We start from the raw sequence: 19237 nt of genomic DNA, 5'->3' as shown, positions 1-19237 counted from the left end.
GTGTTGAACTGGAGCCTTGCCATTCTAGGCAGTGGCTCCGCTCTAGTTTCTCTATTGAGATAAATTCTATGCTTGAATTCACATGAAAAATTATTAGCCCCAAATAGTTTCCTAAGTATGTAGTTCAAAGCAAAACGAGTAAATCACACCGATATCTTTAGTTGTAGATTTTTGTGTTTTATTTTTATTGGTTTTTCAAGACAGGGTTTTTTTGTGTATCCCTGGCTGTCTTGGAACTAGCTCTATAGACCCAGAGTGCTGGGATCAAAGGTATGCAGTACTATTTCTGGCAACCTTTTTCAGTATTTCTATTAAAAAAGAAAGAATGTGTCTTCAAAGAAGTTTAGAGAGTAGGGATTCAAGTAAATATATAATCAAATGATTGGTTTACAGTGGCTCCATTTTATAACGGTGTAAAATTGATAGGCTGAATAATGGAGATGAGAGTGATTTGGGGCTCTTATCTTTTCCTGGGCTAGTCATAGATGGCACTAACCCACCATGCAGCCACTTGTTCATGGTGGTCATTGCCAGTTTGTAGGGCACCCTTCCTAATACTGGTTGGCTGTGGTAAATGTTTTTCTTTTGAGATGTTTTTAGCTAAGGAAGATTTAAGTTCGGTTCCTGGCACCCACATCAACTTTTAACTCCAGCTCCAGAGGAGCCAATGACCTCCTCTGGTACTTAAGAGCACTGAGGCATGGAAGCACATAAACATCTCTTATAAGTAGTTGGGCTGGAGAGATGGCTCAATGAGAGCGCTGGCTGTTTTTCCAGAAGTTCTGGGTTCCATTCCTAGCATCTGCTTGGTGGCTCGCAGCCATCTGTCAAGTCTACAGATTTCAACATCCTCTCTGGCATCTTCAGGCACCTGACATGTACATGTGATATACTGACATGTATACAAGCAAATCACCTATACACATAAAACTTTTAAGAGAGTAGAGATCTATATTACATGCTCAGGTGGGATAATACATACAACCTTTAGGGAAAGCTATCTGTTAAAATCACAATGCAATTGTTTTCTTGTCACAAATGAACCCTGCAGAGAAGGCTTGGGTGCATTCAAAATTCATCTTCTCCAGTAATACCCCACCTACCCTCTCCCTGCCACCTTTGGCCATTTGATCTGTAAAGTGTATTAATACTACTTTACAAGATAACATTGATTACCAGCCTCACCCAAAGATAGCCTAGCCCGTGGAGTTCAAGAAGCTGTCAGTCTTAGACAAGACTACTGCAGCAAGTATGTTTACCTGATGAGCCATGATGACTCTATAGAATTTTAAATATATACTATTTTAGTCTTTGTTATACAAAAGTAACAAGACCTACTATCTACAGATTATTCTATAAAAGAACACTACAAAAAAGCAGTATGGTTGCATAATAAAACATTTCTTTTAATTATAGTAAAAAGATTTACAACAAAAATTCCCTATGGAAATGTATTTGCTTTAGAACAAGTTACTCCTAATTAACCCTCACAATAGAATCATCTAGTTTTTCAAAAGGGAAAAAGTTTGGAAAGGGTTGGTACATCCCCAGGAGAGCAATTAAAGGGAGTTCCTGCTAGCTTTAAGAGCGCTCTAGATAACTGTCAAGTGCAGCCAGGGTGAGAACAGTTTCCCTAAGAGCACCTTCTCAGAACTCTGACATTCCGTGCTTCACACGGGTACAACAAACACATCCAGAAAGGCAGCAGGTGAGTTGCCCAGCTGGCAGTTTACCAGCTTAACGATGAGAACAAAAATTCACAATAAGGACTTACAATAAGAGAGAAAAAAAAAACAGGCAAAGAGGCAGAGGCAGGTAGATCTCTGGGTTTGAGGCCAGCCTGGTCTACAGAGCTAGTTCCAGGACATCCAGGGCTATCTCCAAACAAACAGACAAAACCAGAAAAGAAAGAAATTTACAGTCAGGATACCCTACCTTTCCCTAGTGGAGAAAGTTTTCCCTGGAAACAAGCCCGTGGGAGCCCAGTGCTTGCCTGGTGAGTATTCAGGTAAGTGGGTGATTTTCATTGTGGAAGAGCAATACATAAAACAAGCAGAGGGAAAGAGTGTTGGAAACGAAATGCAGAGCAAAGAATATGTTCTGGCGCTGATCAACTCACATTGGTGTTTATTGGAAGACAGATCTGAAATGAGTGTGTAGCTGACAATCACAGTTCTTCACCTGCTGTCATGAACAGGAAGCCTCTTTTTCTTGGACCTAGCCATTCACATTTAATAGGAATGCTTATCTATTCCATACTGTTAGGATTCAGGCATTATGCGGTCCTGCCCTGTCATCTGGCAAGATGTACCCAGGAGGTACCCTGGCCGGCCCAGGGTCCTAGTTTGTACGCAGGTGCAAAGGTCCATTTAAGAGACAAGCTCCGCCCACTCCCTTCTGTCCTTTCTGACATTTTTCTCTGAGAAGGCAGCCTTCTGTCTCCCTCCCTCTCCCAGTCTCTCTTCTTCCCTACCCATTCCCTTTATCTATTCCTATGACATATTGTCTGTCCCTCACCAAGCACTGTTCCTTAGTTGCCCACCAGGGGACGCCACAAAAACCTCTGTTGGGCCATTTCATAACACATACCACATAGCAAAACCTCTTGGGATCTGTATTTTCATTTTGTCTCCACATTATTGTTAAGTTTTACATTAAAATCAGTGGTGGGAGGCTGGAGAGATGGCTCAGAGGTTAAGGACGCTGACTGTTCTTCCAGTGGTCCTGAATTCAATTCCCAGCAACCACATGGTGGCTCACAACGATCTACAATGAGATCTGGTGCCCTCTTCTGGCACGCAGGCATACATGGAGGCAGCACACTGTATTGTATACATAATAAACAAAATCTTTTTTTAAAATATTTATTATGTATACAATATTCTGTCTGTGTGTATGCCTGCAGGCCAGAAGAGGGCACCAGACCCCATTACAGATGGTTGTGAGCCACTATGTGGTTGCTGGGAATTGAACTCAGGACCTTTGAAAGAGCAGGCAATGCTCTTAACCTCTGAGCCATTTCTCCAGCCCCCTAAATAAAATCTTTAAAAAAAAAAAAAATCAGTGGTGGGATGAATGGCTCAGCAATTACAAACACTGCTGCTCTTGCAAAGGGCTGGAGTTTGGTTCCTAGCCCACAGCCGGCTCAAAACAACCATACTTTTGCTCCAGGAGATCTGATGCCTTCTGGACTCTGTGGGCACTACAACTCACATACTTACATTCATAAACAGATCACATTTAAAATGCCTTGTTTTTTTCCTTTTCAAGAAAGCTGATTGGGCCAGGTGGTACATGTCTTTAATCCCAGAACTCAGGAAGCAGAGGCAGGCAGATCTCTGCGGGGAAGGAAGGGAAGGGGAGGGGAGGGGAGGGGAGGGGAGGGAAGGGAAGGGAAGGGAAAGAAAAGTGTGAAGTGTAATCAGAGACTACACATTAGTTTTCCAGATGCCTTGACCTGAATATTCACACAGAAACTATATTAATTACAACACTGTTTGGCCAATGGCTCAAGCATATTTCTAGCTAGCTCTTACATCTTAAATTAACCTATTTCTATTAGTTTATATTTTACCATGAGCCCACTGGTAGGTCCCGGCTCAGATGTATTCCTAGCTAGCTCATATATTTTAAATTAACCCATTTCGAGTAATCTGTGTATTGCCACAAGGCTGTGGTTTACCAGTAAGGTTCTGGCATCTCTCTCCTTACTTTGGCAGCAACATGGTGTCTCCCTGACCCCGCCTTCTTTCTCCCTGCATTCAGTTTAGTTTTCCTGCCTAGTTCTATCTTGCCCTGCCATAGGCCTAAGTAGCTTCTTTATTAACCAATGATAATAAAACATATTTACAGCATACAGAGGGGAAGCCCACATCAAAGAAGACATCTACATGTTCAAAAACAAATAGTGATGAAACTTTGGGAAATGGTTTTGAAATACAAACAAGGAGTAAAAAACAAAGAGTAAAAAGCTGTTTGAGATGTAGGCATTCTGGCTCACCTGGGCGGTTCCTCCAGGGGCCCACAGAAGTGGACCAACTCCACTTTGACTTAAGGTCAAAGAGGTTTGACCTAGTCTTGCTCCTTCAAGGTTATTGACCAGAGCTTTGACTTAAGGTGTGGCTACTAACAAAGACAGCTTGACCTAGGGTGTGGTTATTTGGTGTTTTGGGTAATCACTTTATTTGTTCCTTGTATCATGATAAAAAAAATAGTCTTAGCCGGGCGGTGGTGGCGCACGCCTTTAATCCCAGCACTCGGGAGGCAGAGGCAGGCGGATCTCTGTGAGTTCGAGACCAGCCTGGTCTACAGAGCTAGTTCCAGGACAGGCTCCAAAAAGCCACAGAGAAACCCTGTCTCGAAAAACCAAAAAAAAATAATAATAATAATAAAAATAGTCTTGCTTTCTTCTCCCTTTTTATTTATTTTCTTATTTATTTATTATGTATACAATGTTCTGTCTGTGTGTATGTCTGCAGGCCAGAAGAGGGCACCAGACCTCATTACAGATGGTTGTGAGCCACCATGTGGTTGCTGGGAATTGAACTCAGGACCTTTGGAAGAGCAGGCAATGCTCTTAACCACTGAGCCATCTCTCCAGCCCCCTCTTCTCCCTTTTTGAATTGGGGTATTTACTTAAAGATCATAAGAAACAAACGCGGGCACACTCAGTATGCACTGGAGGGCCCTCCTGTCACTGCTTACTCTGCCTAAACATACTCTACTTCAACCTTGAACATACGAACCCATCCAGGCTGGACTGTGACAGATGATGTTCCAACTTGTGGTTTTGACAGGTTCCTAAATCCATGAGACAGAAGGGGCTGTTAAGATCGCTATGTGGGTAAAAGGGGTTGCTGCTAAGCCTGGTGACTTGAGTTCTATTCCCAGGACCCACTTCCTCAAGCCTTCACAGAGATGTCATGGCATATAGATGTGCAGACAGGCACACACACGCACAAACACACACTCACACACACACACAAAGTAAATAAACGTGAGCACCAACCATGTACAGACACAGGCAATTGATGGAGGAGGGTCATCTTTCTGTTGTTTCATTGGCTAAGTAATAAAGAGACTACTTGGCCTCTGATAGGACAGAAAATTAGGTAGGCGGAGTAGACAGAACAGAATGCTGAGAGAAAGAAGCTGAGTCAGGCGTCGCCATGGTTCTCCCACTCCAGACAGAGGCAGGTTAAGATCTTCCCTGGTAAGCCACCTCGCGGGCTACATAGATTATTAGAAATGGGTTAGTCCAGGTGTGAGAGTTAGCTGAGAAGAGGCTGGAACTAATGGGCCAAGCAGTGTTTAAAAGAATACAGTTTCCGTGTAATTATTTTGGGGCATAAGCTAGCCATGTGGGCGGCTGGGTGGCGGGACACAGCCCTGCTGCTCCTATTCCAACAGGCAATGACTGGGGTCACATGGCTACAGCTAAGGAATTCCCGGAAGCTGGAAGAAGCAGGGAAGCCTCTCAGGAGCTTCTGATCTCACACATTAGCATCTAGGTAGGGCATAAGAGCCTCAATAAAACTGGGCTTCATCCCTTCAAACTGCAGGAAGTGTTTACTTCAAGAAACAGTTCAGTAGGTGGTGGTGGCACACGCCTTTATTCCCAGTATTTGGGAGGCATAGGCAGGCCATCTCTGTGAGTTTAAGGCCAGCTTGGTCTTCAGAGCTAGCTCCAGGACAGCCAGGGCTGTCACACAGAGAAACCCTGTCTTGAAAAAAAAATGTATATTATGTTTGCGTTTAAAAACATATACATATATGTATGTGTGTAGACCACATGTGTGCAGGGGCCACAGAGTTCAAAAGAGGGTATTGTGTCCCCTGGACTTAGAGTTACAGATGGTTGTGAGCCACTATGTAGGTGCTGGGAACTGAGCCTAGATCCTCTGGAAAGGCAGCAAGTGCTCTTAACTGCTGGGCTATCTAAAACCAAACACAGAAGTGTGCTCAACAGATCTGTAAGAATGATATTTAAAGAGGTTTTGTATATGACAGTGAGACTTACACGCAGCCCTTTCATAGATAGAGGTTTCTACTGTCAAGTAACAGCCCCACTCAGAAGCAGGACTGGTAATCTACAAGCAGTGAGTGACTACCTAGAAATGTCAACGAAGACACGTGGGGCTAGACTTGCACCCCAATCCAAAATCCAGCTCCCAGGTGGGTGCTTGAGATGGAATCCTCTAGATCAGTCAGTGAGCCTGATCTGACTGCTAAGCCAACTCTCCAGCCTCAAAGATATTTTCATACAGACTGTAAAGGTCAAGACAAAGAGAGGCGCTCAGACACAAACCAAAGCCTGATGTGGGTGGGCTTCTTTAAAACACGAGCACTCGGTATTATTTTCTTTTGTATTTGATTGCTGTATTCATCAACTTTGCTGTGTGTACAGGATGAAAGCACGTGTGTTCAAACAATCTTGAGTGGATGTGGAGGTGGGAGGACACACTCAGGCGTCAGTGGGTCTCCTTTGCTGGGTATAGCAGGCAGGCTGGCCCTGGGTAACAGGTGCTTGCAGTACATTTGGCTTTCACACAGGCTCTGGAGATTTGAAATCGGGTCATCACTTACAAAGCACTCATGTTCACCAGGCCATGTCCCCGACACAACAGCGATTTTTCTGAGTTCTGTGTCCTAGCAAGTCACTCAACTTGAGGACAGGCGACTCTGGTTTTTAATCATGTGTGTCTATATTGGTACAGGCTTGTGAATGCAGGCACCCACAGAGGTCAGAAGAGGGCGCTGGAACTCCTGGAACTGGAGTTACAGTTGGTAGTAAGCTGAGACAGGGCTTCTCTGTGTAACAATCCTGGCTGTCCTGGAACTTAATCTGTAGACCAGGCTGGCCTCAAACTTACCTCTGTGAGTTCTGCCTGCCTCTGCCTCCCTAGAGCTGGGGTTAAAGGTGTGCGCCGCCACTGCCCAGGGTAATCTGTGTTCTAAGCAGTCACTACTCTAGCACCTTTATTTGTGTGTATGTGCGTATGTGGAGGTCAGAAGACAGCTTGGGGGCCCAAACTTAGTGACAACCTTTACCTGCTGAAGGATCTCGCTCATTTCTTTCTCCACATATAATAAAGAGTTGTCTCCCAGGCTTGCTTTTTACTTGCAATACTCCCAAGAATGTTAGCTTAATAACCTAGAACTTCTGGTCATTCTGCCTTCATCTACTTACTGAAGGCTGGGATTACAGGGGGATACTACCCGGCCTGGCTAGCTACTCTTTCAAAGTGAGATTCTGAAAAACTACAAGTCATCTCTGCAGACTCCCTGGACTCCATTTAGAAAATTTTAATGCATGAATAAAAAATATCAAGATCTGTAAAGACACACTTGTAAGCATAATACAGTTGCATGGGTAAAGAATGAAGGGAATGAAGCCAGGTGGTGGTGGTGCACACCTTTAATCCCAGCAATTGGAAGGCAGATCTCTGAGTTCGAGGCCAGCCTGGTCCATGGAGTGAGTTCCAAGACAGCTAGGACTGTTAAAAAAAAAAAATGAAGAGACAAGGGGACCCTCACCTGAAACCTTCTGGTTCATACAGAACTACAGAGAAAACAGGAAATCCAGAGAACCTATCAGATTTTCCTAGGAACAGGATGGCCTCTAACTAGGAGATTCTCCTGTTGGTGCACCACCACACCCAGACTCTTTCAAACCAGCTGCATTTTGCCAATGCCCTCCTTAAAATGCACATGTCCTGTTTTTCTCCAGGGACAATAGTCTGGGTCTATGATCCTCCAGCTTGAAGCCACCAGGAATGTTTCATGGCCAGCTTGAGTATCTTTCATCACAATGTCCACCAACTCACACAGACCTAGAAGTGCCTGGGAAGAGGGAATCACACTTGAGGAATAGACTCCATGATACTGGCCTGTGGGCATGGCTATCAGCGTTTTCTTGATTAGTGACTGGTGTAGGAGGGCTGAGCCACTGTGAGCCTGCTATCCTTGGGGTTATTCTGGGCTGTATCAGAAAGATGGCCGGCCAGGAACTGGTGGTGCATACTTTTGATCCCAGCACTTGGGAGGCAGAGGCAGGCAAATCTCTGAGTTCTAGGACAGACAGCCAAAGCTACACAGAGAATCCCTGTCTGAAGAAACAAAAACTGAAACAAAAATAAAGATAACTGAGTCTGGGGGAAGCAAGCCTGCAAGCAGCATTCCTCTGTGGTTTCTTCCCTAAGCTCCTGCTTTGGGTTCTTGCCTTGCCGTTCCCAGATGACTGACTGAAGGCTACAAGAAAGGGGTACAGTCTTGATGGCTCACAGATAAAGTGAGCATTTGGCACCAAGGCTGATGCTCTGAGTTAGATCCCTTGGACCCACAAGGTAGAGGGCATTGACTCCTGCCAGGAAGATCTCTATATTCAAGGCCAGCCTGGTCTACATATTGAGTTCCAGGCTAACCAGGGCTACAGAGACATTGTGTCTTAGAAACAAAACCCAAACCCACACACAGTAACATATATTTAAGGAGTGGAAAGAATTCTGGAGCTGAAGATGTCTGGAGAAATGACTCATCTCCATCCACTCAATCCACATTTATTGTGCACGTGCCCCATGCAGGGCGCTATGCTAGGTGTGAGATGAGGCACAGAGCATAAGCACGGATAAGCAGCCATGTAAAAGATAGAGCACAGACTGTTCTTCCAGAAGTCCTGAGTTCAATTCCCGGCAACCACATGGTGGCTCACAACCATCTGTAATGGAATCTGGCGCCCTCTTCTGGCCTGCAGCATACATTCAGACAGAACATTGTATTTGTAATAAAAATAAGTAAATCTTAAAAAAAAAAGGATTCATTATACTCACACACACACAAAAATACAAAATACACACTGTTAATTTCTGATTTTTTATTTTGTTTCGAAAGACTGGATAAAGGCACCTACACTTGAGAACTTACATGAGAAAAGGCACTTACACAAAACAGGGAAGGAGGAAAGGCCATGGTTAACATGAGAAAAGGCACACACACAAAACAAGGGAAGGAGGAAAGGCCATGATTGTCGAAAGGGAATATAAGCCCCAAATAAATTATCTTACAAAAATATCACACTTGCTTTTCCACTTTTTTACTACTGGTAAAAACAAAAAGAAAAAAATTCACATTAAAACTTATCTGTATGCTGGTATAACAAGTTAAGACCACAATTTTTTACATATTAAGTCAGTCGAATAAATATTTTACACAAATTTAAGTTTAAAAAAAAATAGGTCAAGTATTTACCCGCTATTTCTTCAGTCCGTTAAAAGACCATTTCTCAACCTGATATTACACTGGACCATGACACTCTGCATGGTCCCACGTGTATGGCTGTGGCAGGGTGCACACGGGAGCATGCTGTGCACGTGACCCGACTAACACTGCTGTGTACTTCCGTAAGTGGCTTCACTGTGAGGAATACAAACCCTCCGTCCTGTGTCTTGTCACAGAGGACGCTAACACTGGCTACGGCAGACACTTGCTCAGGTGCTGTAAAAATGCAGAATCCACTAACTTCGCAGACCCAGAGATGCTGAACAGAGGAACAGTTAGTGCCCTAAAGGGGTGGGAGGGGCAACGACATAAGACTGGACAAGGATTATAGAGTCCCGGGCTCTAGCTGTCTTTCCTGCTGTTTTCTCAGCCTCTGATCTTGCTGAAGATTTAATGGTGTGACATTCTTCTGTTCTATCGACCGACTTTAGGAACAGTGGAAAAGAATGCAGACTTTAAAGCTAGTTTGATATTTATGCTAAAAACAAAACTGAACTATGATTTTGTCCACGCCATTCAGCTCACTTCTTACTGAAATACTACTTTTTTTGGGGGGAGGGGGGCTCAAAGTATAGTTTCTCTGTGTAACAGTCCTGGCTGTCCTGGAACTTGTTCTGTAGATCAGGTGGGATTCACCTGCTTCTGCCTCCCAAGTGCTGGGATTAAGGTGTGTGTCGCCACACCAGGTCTCTTTACTGAAATATTACAATGCAAATCCAGCAACACTTTCCATTTCTGGTGGTCCAAGAGATAATTCACCTTTTTTAAAGTCAGATCCAACTAGGCTGAGGACAGAAACAGCAAATCCTCAAACCAAAGCCAAGCCCTTAAAATGCTAAAACACCAGCACTTTCCATCCAGGATAGAAAAATGAACATCCGAAGTAAAGAGAGCCGCAGGACTGGTCAAGCAGCCAATCAAACACCACTTCCCTGTTACTGGAGCTGATGGTTACTCGGAGCTTGACACCACCTCCTTCACTGCTGTTGGCAGTTCCTAGAGTCACAGCTTCGATGTCAAATGTGACAGTGGACCCAGAGGTAACCGCAGGCAACTGATTAGTCATTTCTTTTCCATTGACAAAAACTGCACCTAAGACGTTAGGAGACATTCACCCAAGAGCAATGACTGAGAGAATCAAAACAGCTTCTAGATTACTGATCCCTACTTCAGAAAAAGAAACTCCAGAAAATCGGATATTATTAATGAACTTAAATAGAGAATAACCCGCATTCCCACAGCCAGAGCAAAAATCCAAGTTTTTATGACATTTCAGAATTCTGGTATGAGGTTGGAATTTTCCTGGATAGTCTATGAGTTTCCCATGAGAACTGCATCAAAAGAAACACCACAGAGCTCAGCTCTCAACAGCAATACAATTTCATATGCAATAAACAAGAATCTTGGTCTATCTAATGTTTGATCTTATGCCACAAAATATTAATGTTAGCTTAGGAGTCATTTATTTATTTTCTTCCCCCAGTGATGGAGGGGAAAAAACATCCCAGATTGGTATCAAATTCCTAAGTGCTGGGATTATAGGTGTGTGCCACCATGCCTGGATCTGGGGAGTGATTTTGAAAGCATAAATACTATGCAGTGAGGGGCTAAAAATACTTATTATATATGTACGATGTTTATGTAAATGTGGGTTCCAGGATTAAACTCAGGTTGTTGGATTTGCATGGCAAGGGCTTTATCTGCTGAGACAACCGACCAGCCTTAGCTAGTTTGTGTGAGGTTTGTTTGGGGAGGTGACTTTCATTCAGGTCAGTCCCAGCGCAGTCATAGGTGTCTTACCATTTGTGCTTATGCACACAGCTTGATCCCGCTGCAGAGAGTCATAGCCATTCTGCTTTTCTGCGCACACTCCTATACTGTCTCTTCTGTCTGGCTGCCCCACAGTCTCAACTCTATAATTGAAGTAGAAAGGTCATTTCATCACTCTCTGTTTTAAATGAACATGGGACTGGCAAGATAGTTCAGTGGTTAGGAATACTTGCTGCTCTTGCAGGGATGAGATTTCAGTACCCAGCACCTACATCAGGTAACTTTGTTTTTTTAATATTTATTTATTTATTTATTATGTATACAATATTCTGTCTGCAGGCCAGAAGAGGGCACCAGACCTCATTACAGATGGTTGTGAGCCACCATGTGGTTGCTGGGATTTGAACTCAGGACCTTTGGAAGAACAGGCAATGCTCTTAACCACTGAGCCATCTCTCCAGCCCCCTACATCAAGTAACTTAAACCACCTGTAATTCCAGTTTCAAGGGATTTAATTTGTTCTAGTCTCCAAGACACTTGCACACACGTAACTTACATCCACACACATAAACAAAAAAATAAATAAATCTTAAAAGCTAGTTTCAGGACAGCCAGGGCTACACAAAGAAACCCTGTTTCAAAACACCAAAACAAGGGCTGGAGAGAAGGCTCAGCGGTTAAGAGCCCTGACTGCTCCAGGTTCAGGATCCACATGGCAGTTCACAGCTGTCTGTAACTCCAATTCCAGAGGATCTGATGCCCTCACACAGACACACATGCAGGCAAAACACCAATCAATGCTCATTAAAACAAAACAATAAAAAGCATGAGTCCTAACAGTTACTTTCTTAACTGGAGACATGGCTCAGCAGTTAGGCGTTCTGGCTGTTCTTCCAAAGGACCCACTTCAATTCTCAGCACTCACAAACTTCTCTAACTCCAGTCTTCCAGTGGATCCAGTGCCCTCTTCTGGCCTCTGTAGGCACTGCATGCACATGGTACACGGACAAAAACATCCATACACATAAAATGAAAATTTTAAATTAAAAAAAAAAACACCAAGCTGGGTTGTGGTGGTGTATGTCTTTAATCCTAGAACTTGGGAGGCAGAGAAGACAAGTGGATCCCTTTGAGATAAGAGGCCAGTCTGGTCTACAGAGCAAGTTTCAGGACAGCTAGAACTACACAGAGAAACTCTGCTTCAGAAACAAAATAAGGCTGGAGAGATGGCTCAGAGGATAAGAACACTGACTGCTCTTCCAGAGGTCCTGAGTTCAATTCCCAGTAACCACATGGTGGCTCACAACCACCTGTAATGAGATCTGGTGCCCTCTTCTGGTCTGCACCATACATGCAGACAAAATACTGTATACAAAATTAACAAATACATTAAAAAGAAACAAAATAAAACAAAAAACCCAACATCTGTTCAGTGGTGCTTATTCTTGTCAACTTGGCTGGATGTAGAATAGTCAGGAAGCCAGGCACAGGACTGCACTTCTTTTACCCCTGAGTTTTTAGGAGAGGTGGGGGGAGATAGAGACAGGCAGATCTCCTTTAGTTTGAGAATAGCCTTGTCTATATAATTAGTTCCAGGACAGATGGCACTGTATGAAGAGACCCTGAATCAAAAAAGCAAAACAACAACAAAAACAAACAAAACCAAAACCCATCACCTAATGAATACTTTTGAGAGATTTAAATAAGGAATGAGGTCTCTCAGGTGTTTGGCATCACCTCAGCTCCAGACTGACGAAAAAGGGGGGTAAATAGAGAAATTCTGAGAACGCCAACATTTCCTGCTCTCTGCTCTTAAGTCTGCCCAGATGTTAGGAATCCCACAGCCCTCTGCCACCCCCAGGAACTCTGCCATGCCTTCCTGTCATGCCAGACTATCTCCTGTCAAAACAAATTCTTGCTGGGCAGTGGTGGCACAGGCCTTTAATCCCAGCACTTGGGAGGCAGAGGCAGGTGGATCTTTGTGAGTTCGAGGCCAGTCTAGTCTACAAGAGCTAGTTCTAGGACAGGTTCCAAAGCTACAGAGAAACCCTGTCTCGAAACAAACAAACAACAAACAAAAAACCAAAACCAAATTCTTCCAGCTTTCCTGGCAGGTATCAGACCAGCAATGAACAAAGTAGCCACTGTGGCGCAGACTGCATAAAGGATGACAATGTGCTAAGACTGCACAAGGAGCCGAGACTGCTCCATACTCTTACTTTCTCTATGTTTAGGTACTGAAAACTTACTTGGCTTCTCCGGAAAAGCAGGCAGTGCTTTTAACCAATGAGCCATCTCTCCAGCCCCTACTGACCAGTGTTTTAACTGTCAAAACATGCAATACAGTGACATGTGCATTTGTGCAGGAAAACACAGGCATGTGTGTACCACTGTGTCACAGTGCACGTAGACTTTAGATGGTAACTCTGGGCACTGGCCCTTGCCTTCTCATCTTAAGAATGGCTTCTTTGTGTGTGTGTGTGTGTGTGGTCTCTGTTGTTGTTGCTGTGTATAGCAGCCTAGCTGACCTACAAGCTTCCAGAGATTCTAATGTTTCCCTCTTCCATCTCCTCACAGGGACACTGAATATGCTGGCTGTTTTATGTCAACTTGACACAAGTTATCTGAAAGGAGAAAGCCTCAATTGAGAAAATGCCTCCATAATATCTGCCTGTAGGGCATTTCCTTAATGAGTGACTGATGGGGCCCATTGTGGATAGTGCTATCCCTTGGGCTGGTAGTCCTCAATTCTGTAAGAAAGCTGGGCAGCAAGCAGGCCAGTAAGTAGCACCCATCCATGGTCTCTGCAGCAGTTCCTGCCCTGCGTGAGTTCCTGCAATGAGTGCTTTTGATGATGAACGGTTAAATGACACTGTGAGTGAAACAAACCCTTTCTTCCAAGCTGCTTTTGGTCATGGTGTTTCATCACAGCAGTAGTAACCCTAAAACCCCGGGATTACAGAGACTAATACTACACATATGGTTTTCATGTGTATTCTGGGGATTTAAATTCAGGTTCTTAGGCTTCTTTGGCAAGCAGTTTTACACACAGACCTATCTGCACAGTTGCTAGCTCAATCCCCACCACCCTCCTCCCCTCAACAGAGTTTCTGTGTAGTCCTGGCTGTCCTGGAACTCAGAGATCCATCTGCCTCTGCCTCCCAAATGCTGGGATTAAAAATGTGCACCACCATCACCACCACCCAACTGTTAGTTCATTTTTTTTTAAAGATTTATTTATTTATTATGCATACAGCATTCCTTACATGTGTGTCCACACGCCAGAAGGGGGCACCAGATCTCATTATAGATGGCTGTGAGCCACCATGTGGTTGCAAGGAATTAAACTCAGAAACTCTGGAAGAGCAGTCAGTGCTCTTAACTGCTGAGCCATCTCTCCAGCCCGCTAGTTCAATTTTTAATTTATGTATGAGCCCACAGAGACCAAAAACATGGGGTTGCCCTGGAGCTGGGAACTGAACTCATGTCCTCATTGAGAGTAGTAAATGATCTTAACTGCGGAGCCAATTCTCCAGGCCACACCTTTAATCCCAGCACTCAGGAGGCAGAGGCAGGCGGATCTCTGTGAGTTCGAAGCCAGACTGGTCTACAAGAGCGATTTCAGGACAGGTTCCAAAGCTACAGAGAAACCCTGTATTGAAAAACCAGAAAAGGAAAGAGGAAAGGAAAGAGGAAAGGAAAGGAGAGGAAAGAAAAGAGGAAAGAAAAGAGGAAAGGAAAGGAAAGGAAAGGAAAGGAAAGGAAAGGAAAGGAAAGGAAAGGAAAGGAAAGGAAAGGAAAGGAAAGGAACAGAGAAAGTGGGCAGTGGTGGTGCACGCCTTTAATACCCAGTAGTCAGGAGGCAAAGGCAGGCAGATCTCTGACCTTGAGGCCAGCCTGCTCTACAGAATAAGTTCTAGGAAATCCAGGGACCACACAGAGACACCTAGAAAAAAACAAAACTAAAACAAAAAAGAATCCAGGGAGTGAGTGATCTACTGGCTTATCGTCCCCACACTATAATAGTGGGTGGGGAGAATTCCTCTGGGTGACAATCCCCGGTCTGTAATAAGAGCCAACTTCAGTGGATTGTTGTACCTCTAGGGGCATTGCTGTTACAAAACAAACCCAGCCCAGTTGCACTCTCCCAAGGACTATGTAATGCCTCTTCACAGAGTTATGGAAGAAGAAGACAAGATTCAAAAACCCTAGTTAAAAACAAATTAACTTCATTTCTGTTCTGTGTTGAGATAAGGTCTTGCCTAAGTAACCTAAGTTACCTTAAACTCATGATTTTGTTGCCTCTGCTTCTCTGGTGCTGGAAGGGATTATCATGTGTGTTGTGCCTGACTCAAACACCAATTTTTATTTTTTTTGTTTTTCGAGACAGGGTTTCTCTGTTGCTTTGGAGCCTGTCCTGGAACTAACTCTTGTAGACCAGGCTGGTCTCGAACTCACAGAGATCCGCCTGCCTCTGCCTCCCGAGTGCTGGGATTAAAGGCGTGCGCCACCATCGCCCAGCTACCAATTTTTTAAAATAGTATTTTTTATTTACTTTGAGAATTTCGTTCAAGAATAAAATACATTTAATCATAACCATTTTCCTTCCTGCTCTAGCTCCTCACAACAACATGGCCCTCTTTTAACTTCCTATTTTTCTTTTTTAAAAAATATACCAAGAGTCCAATTAGTACCACCTGCATACCCGGGTGTAGGATCATCCACTGGAGCAAGGACAACCTACCACGAGACAAACTCTATATAAAAAATGCCTTTCTTAGCAGCAGCTTAACACTGGCTTTCCTAGGAAATATTGAATTATTCTGGCAATCTTGTGTATTTTGTCTGATTCTGGGGATCGATCTCAGAGTCTTCTATATGCTAACTGACCACTGTACCATTGAGTGAATCCCTAGCCCTAGAGTACTTTTTGAATATAAGACACTAAGAATATAAGACCTGATAATGGCAGAAATAAGCTCTGTACAGAAAAAAAAAGTCTCTTTGAGCTTAAATTCACTCAGATAATGCTATTAAATTAATGTTATTTAATGTTATTAAATTAATGTTATTAATGAAAAGAAAGCAGGGTGAGGGTGTGGCTCAATGGCAGAGGCCTTACTCTGCATATGTAAGGCCCTGAGTTTGATTTCCAGTAATGAAAAGAGAAAAAAAATTCAGTCATGGTTGGTACATTATCCCCATCCCCCCAACACACACACACAAACACACAGGGTTTCTCTGTGTAGCCCTGACTGTCCTGGAACCTGATCTGTAGACCACGCTGGCCTCAAAGGCAGAGATTCTCCAGTCTCTGCCTCCCGAATGCTGGGATTAAAGGTGAGTATCACCACTGCCCAGCTTGGATGGGGCATACTTGTAAATCCAGCGCTTAGGAGGAAAGTTTGAGACCAGTCTGTGCTACATCGGAAACTGTGTCTTAGAAGGTTCAGAGACAAGGAGACTTGCCTTACAAGTCTGACAAGAGTTTGATCCACAGAACTCACATTGTGGAAGCTGAAACCCACTCCAGAAAGTTGTCAGCTAACTTTCCCGTGTATGCCATGGCATGAGTACACTACACTCACACATAAATCAAAAATATGTACACACATCCATACACACACAATAATAATAAATAAAACAAGCAAGGTATGGTGACACACGCCGGCTATCCCAAGACCAAGTGGGTAGGAACAGGATTGCCAAAAATTTGAAGCCAGCGTGGTCTGAGTTCCACCCAGACCAACCTAGGCTATACAGTAAGGCCCTTACTAAGGAGTGTGACAGACGGGGGATCTACCACAAGCAAGCACTGAATCAAATTCCCACATCCCAAAGCTATTACCCTCTAGATGTGGTAGCACCTACCACCATACTAGCGTTCCGCAGGCAGAGGGAGGGGACTGCTGACAAATTCAAGGCCAGCACGGGCACGTATTAGATTCTAAGCCAGGGTGCCACAGTGAGAACCTGTCTCAAAACACAAGCAATGAATGGTTGGGGCTTCTAAAATCTGCAATTGATGTGGGAGGGCCCAAGCTCTATGAGATGTGCCATCCCTAGCATGTGGGCATGGGGGTAAGCAAAGGAGGTGGTCAAGCAAGTCAATCAGTAGCTTTCCACTGTCCTCTCTGCTTCAGTTCCTGTCTTGACCTCCTGCCCTGGCTCCTGATGTAGTGTGACCTGTAGGATGCAGTAAACCCTTTCCTCCCCAAGTTGTTTTGGTCAGTGTTTTATCAGAGCAACAGTAGGCAAGAGGACAGAGAATACAGAGCTAAGAACAGAGTTTGAAGCTACCAAGATCTGAGTCTTGACACAATCTCTGTGTACTTTTCTTTCCTTGAAGAAGGAAGAGGAGCAGCCTACCCGCTAGGCTTCCAGGGTAAAGGAAGGCTGTTAGCAGCAAAAGAAAAGAAAGTCTCCTTAAAAACAGGTGATGGATCTGGGCACACAGCTCAGCTGAAGGCCATCTGCCCGAATTCTATCCCCAGCACAGCATATGGAGTGTGGTGGCATATTCATGGTCTCTGTAGTAGGGAGTTAGGGAGGATAGGAAGTTCAAGGGGATGCTGAGGGAAAATGTTCTTGTACACTGCAAAGATTTCTCACTCATATTGGTTTAATAAAATGCTGACTGGCCAGTAGTCAGGCAGGAAGTATAAGTGGGGCAACCAGACTAAGAGGAAAGGCAGAAAGTCAGTCACCAGGCAGATGCAGAAGAAGCAAGATGAGAATGCCTCACTGATGAAAGGTAACAAGTCACATGGCTAAACATAATAAGAATTATGGGTTAATTTAAGTTGTAAGAGCTAGTTAATAATAAGTCTGAGATAATAGGCTAAATAGTTTATTATTAATGTAAGCTTCTCGTGTGTTTCTTTGAAAATGAATAACTACAGGACCAGATGGGACAGAAACTTCTGTCTACAAGATAAGGCTAGGCGATGGTGCACACCTTTAATCCCAGCACTTAGGAGGCAGAGGCAGGAGGAGTTTGACACCAGCCTGGTCTACAGAGCAAGTTCCAGGTCAGGCTCCAAAGTTACACAGAGAAACCCTGACTCAAAAAAAAAAAAAGAAGACACAACAAACAAACAAACAAAAAACAAACCCAAAACAAGGAGGGGGGGCCGAAGAAATGACTCAGTGGTTAAGAGCGGTCCTGAGTTCAGTTCCCAGCAACTACATGGTAGCTCACAACTATCTGTAATTAGATCTGACGCCCTCTTCTGCCAAGTAAGTATACATGCAGATAGATCATCATATACATAAAATAAATAAAACTTAAAAAAAAAGTTCAAGGTCATTCTTGGCTATAAAGTGAGTTTGAGGCCAGCCTCAGAGACATAAGATGCTGTCTCGAAAACAACAAAAACAAGCTAAAAAACCAGATGATAGAAAAGAAAGGCTAATGGGGCTGAAGAGAGAGCTCAACGATTAAGAGCACTGACGCTCGTCCAGAAGACCTGGGTTCAATTCCCAGCACACACATGGTAGCTTACAACTGTCTGTAATTCCAATCCAAGGGACCCAACACCCTCACACAGGCATATGCGCAAGCAAAAATGCCAATGCACATAAAATAAAAAATAAAGTTATTTAAAAAGAGAAAGTAAAGGTATATTTAAAAATTACTTGTGTGTGGGGGAACACGACTAGAAAAATGTCTCAGCAGTTAAGAGCACTGGACGCTCTTCCAGAGGTCCTGAGTTTAATTCCCAACAATCACATGGTGGCTCACAATCATCTATAGTGGAATCCGAGGCCTTCTTCTGGCATAAAGTTGTACTTGCAGATAGAGCACCAATTTACATAAAATAAATTTAAAAAATTAAGGGGCTGGAGAGATGGCTCAGGGCTTAGGAGCATGTGCTATTCTTGCAGAGGACTGAGTTCAATTCCCAGTGCCCATAAGAAGCAGCTCACAACGCCTGTAACTCCAGCTCGAGGGGATCCAACATCACTGGCTTCCAAGGGCACCAACACTCACATGGCATATGAACACACAGACATACATAATTCAAAAGTAAATCAGTGACGATGCCAGGAAAAGGTAAAAGCAAGTAAAGCAAACAGGAAGGTCCCATCAGGAAACAAAACAGGCCTGGAGAAGCGCTGACAGCACCAAGGAAGTGGACTCTAGGAACAGCTAAGCATTCAGCCAGAAACAAGCTCTCACTGTCTCCAG

The 19237-nt window shown here is 43.9% G+C and overlaps 1 protein-coding gene across 1 annotated transcript in view; it reads right to left on the bottom strand.

Moving 5' to 3' along the window:
- Positions 1-9075: 9075 nt before the first annotated feature.
- The window catches only part of Crlf3 (cytokine receptor like factor 3), a 40521-nt gene continuing 30359 nt past the window's right edge, over positions 9076-19237 (bottom strand). Inside the window, exons 7-8 of the mRNA XM_075991427.1 lie at positions 11077-11189; positions 9076-10368 (exon numbers count right to left, since the gene is read on the bottom strand). Of these exons, the coding sequence (XP_075847542.1) occupies positions 10112-10368; positions 11077-11189 (370 nt within the window). The 3' untranslated portion in view covers positions 9076-10111. The remainder of the gene's footprint in view (positions 10369-11076; positions 11190-19237) is intronic.

Source organism: Microtus pennsylvanicus, chromosome 11 (assembly GCF_037038515.1).
Source record: "Microtus pennsylvanicus isolate mMicPen1 chromosome 11, mMicPen1.hap1, whole genome shotgun sequence".
Taxonomy (NCBI): Eukaryota; Metazoa; Chordata; class Mammalia; order Rodentia; family Cricetidae; genus Microtus; species Microtus pennsylvanicus.
The sequence above is the reverse complement of the archived record's forward strand: the minus strand, read 5'-3'. Positions and strand labels throughout refer to the sequence as shown.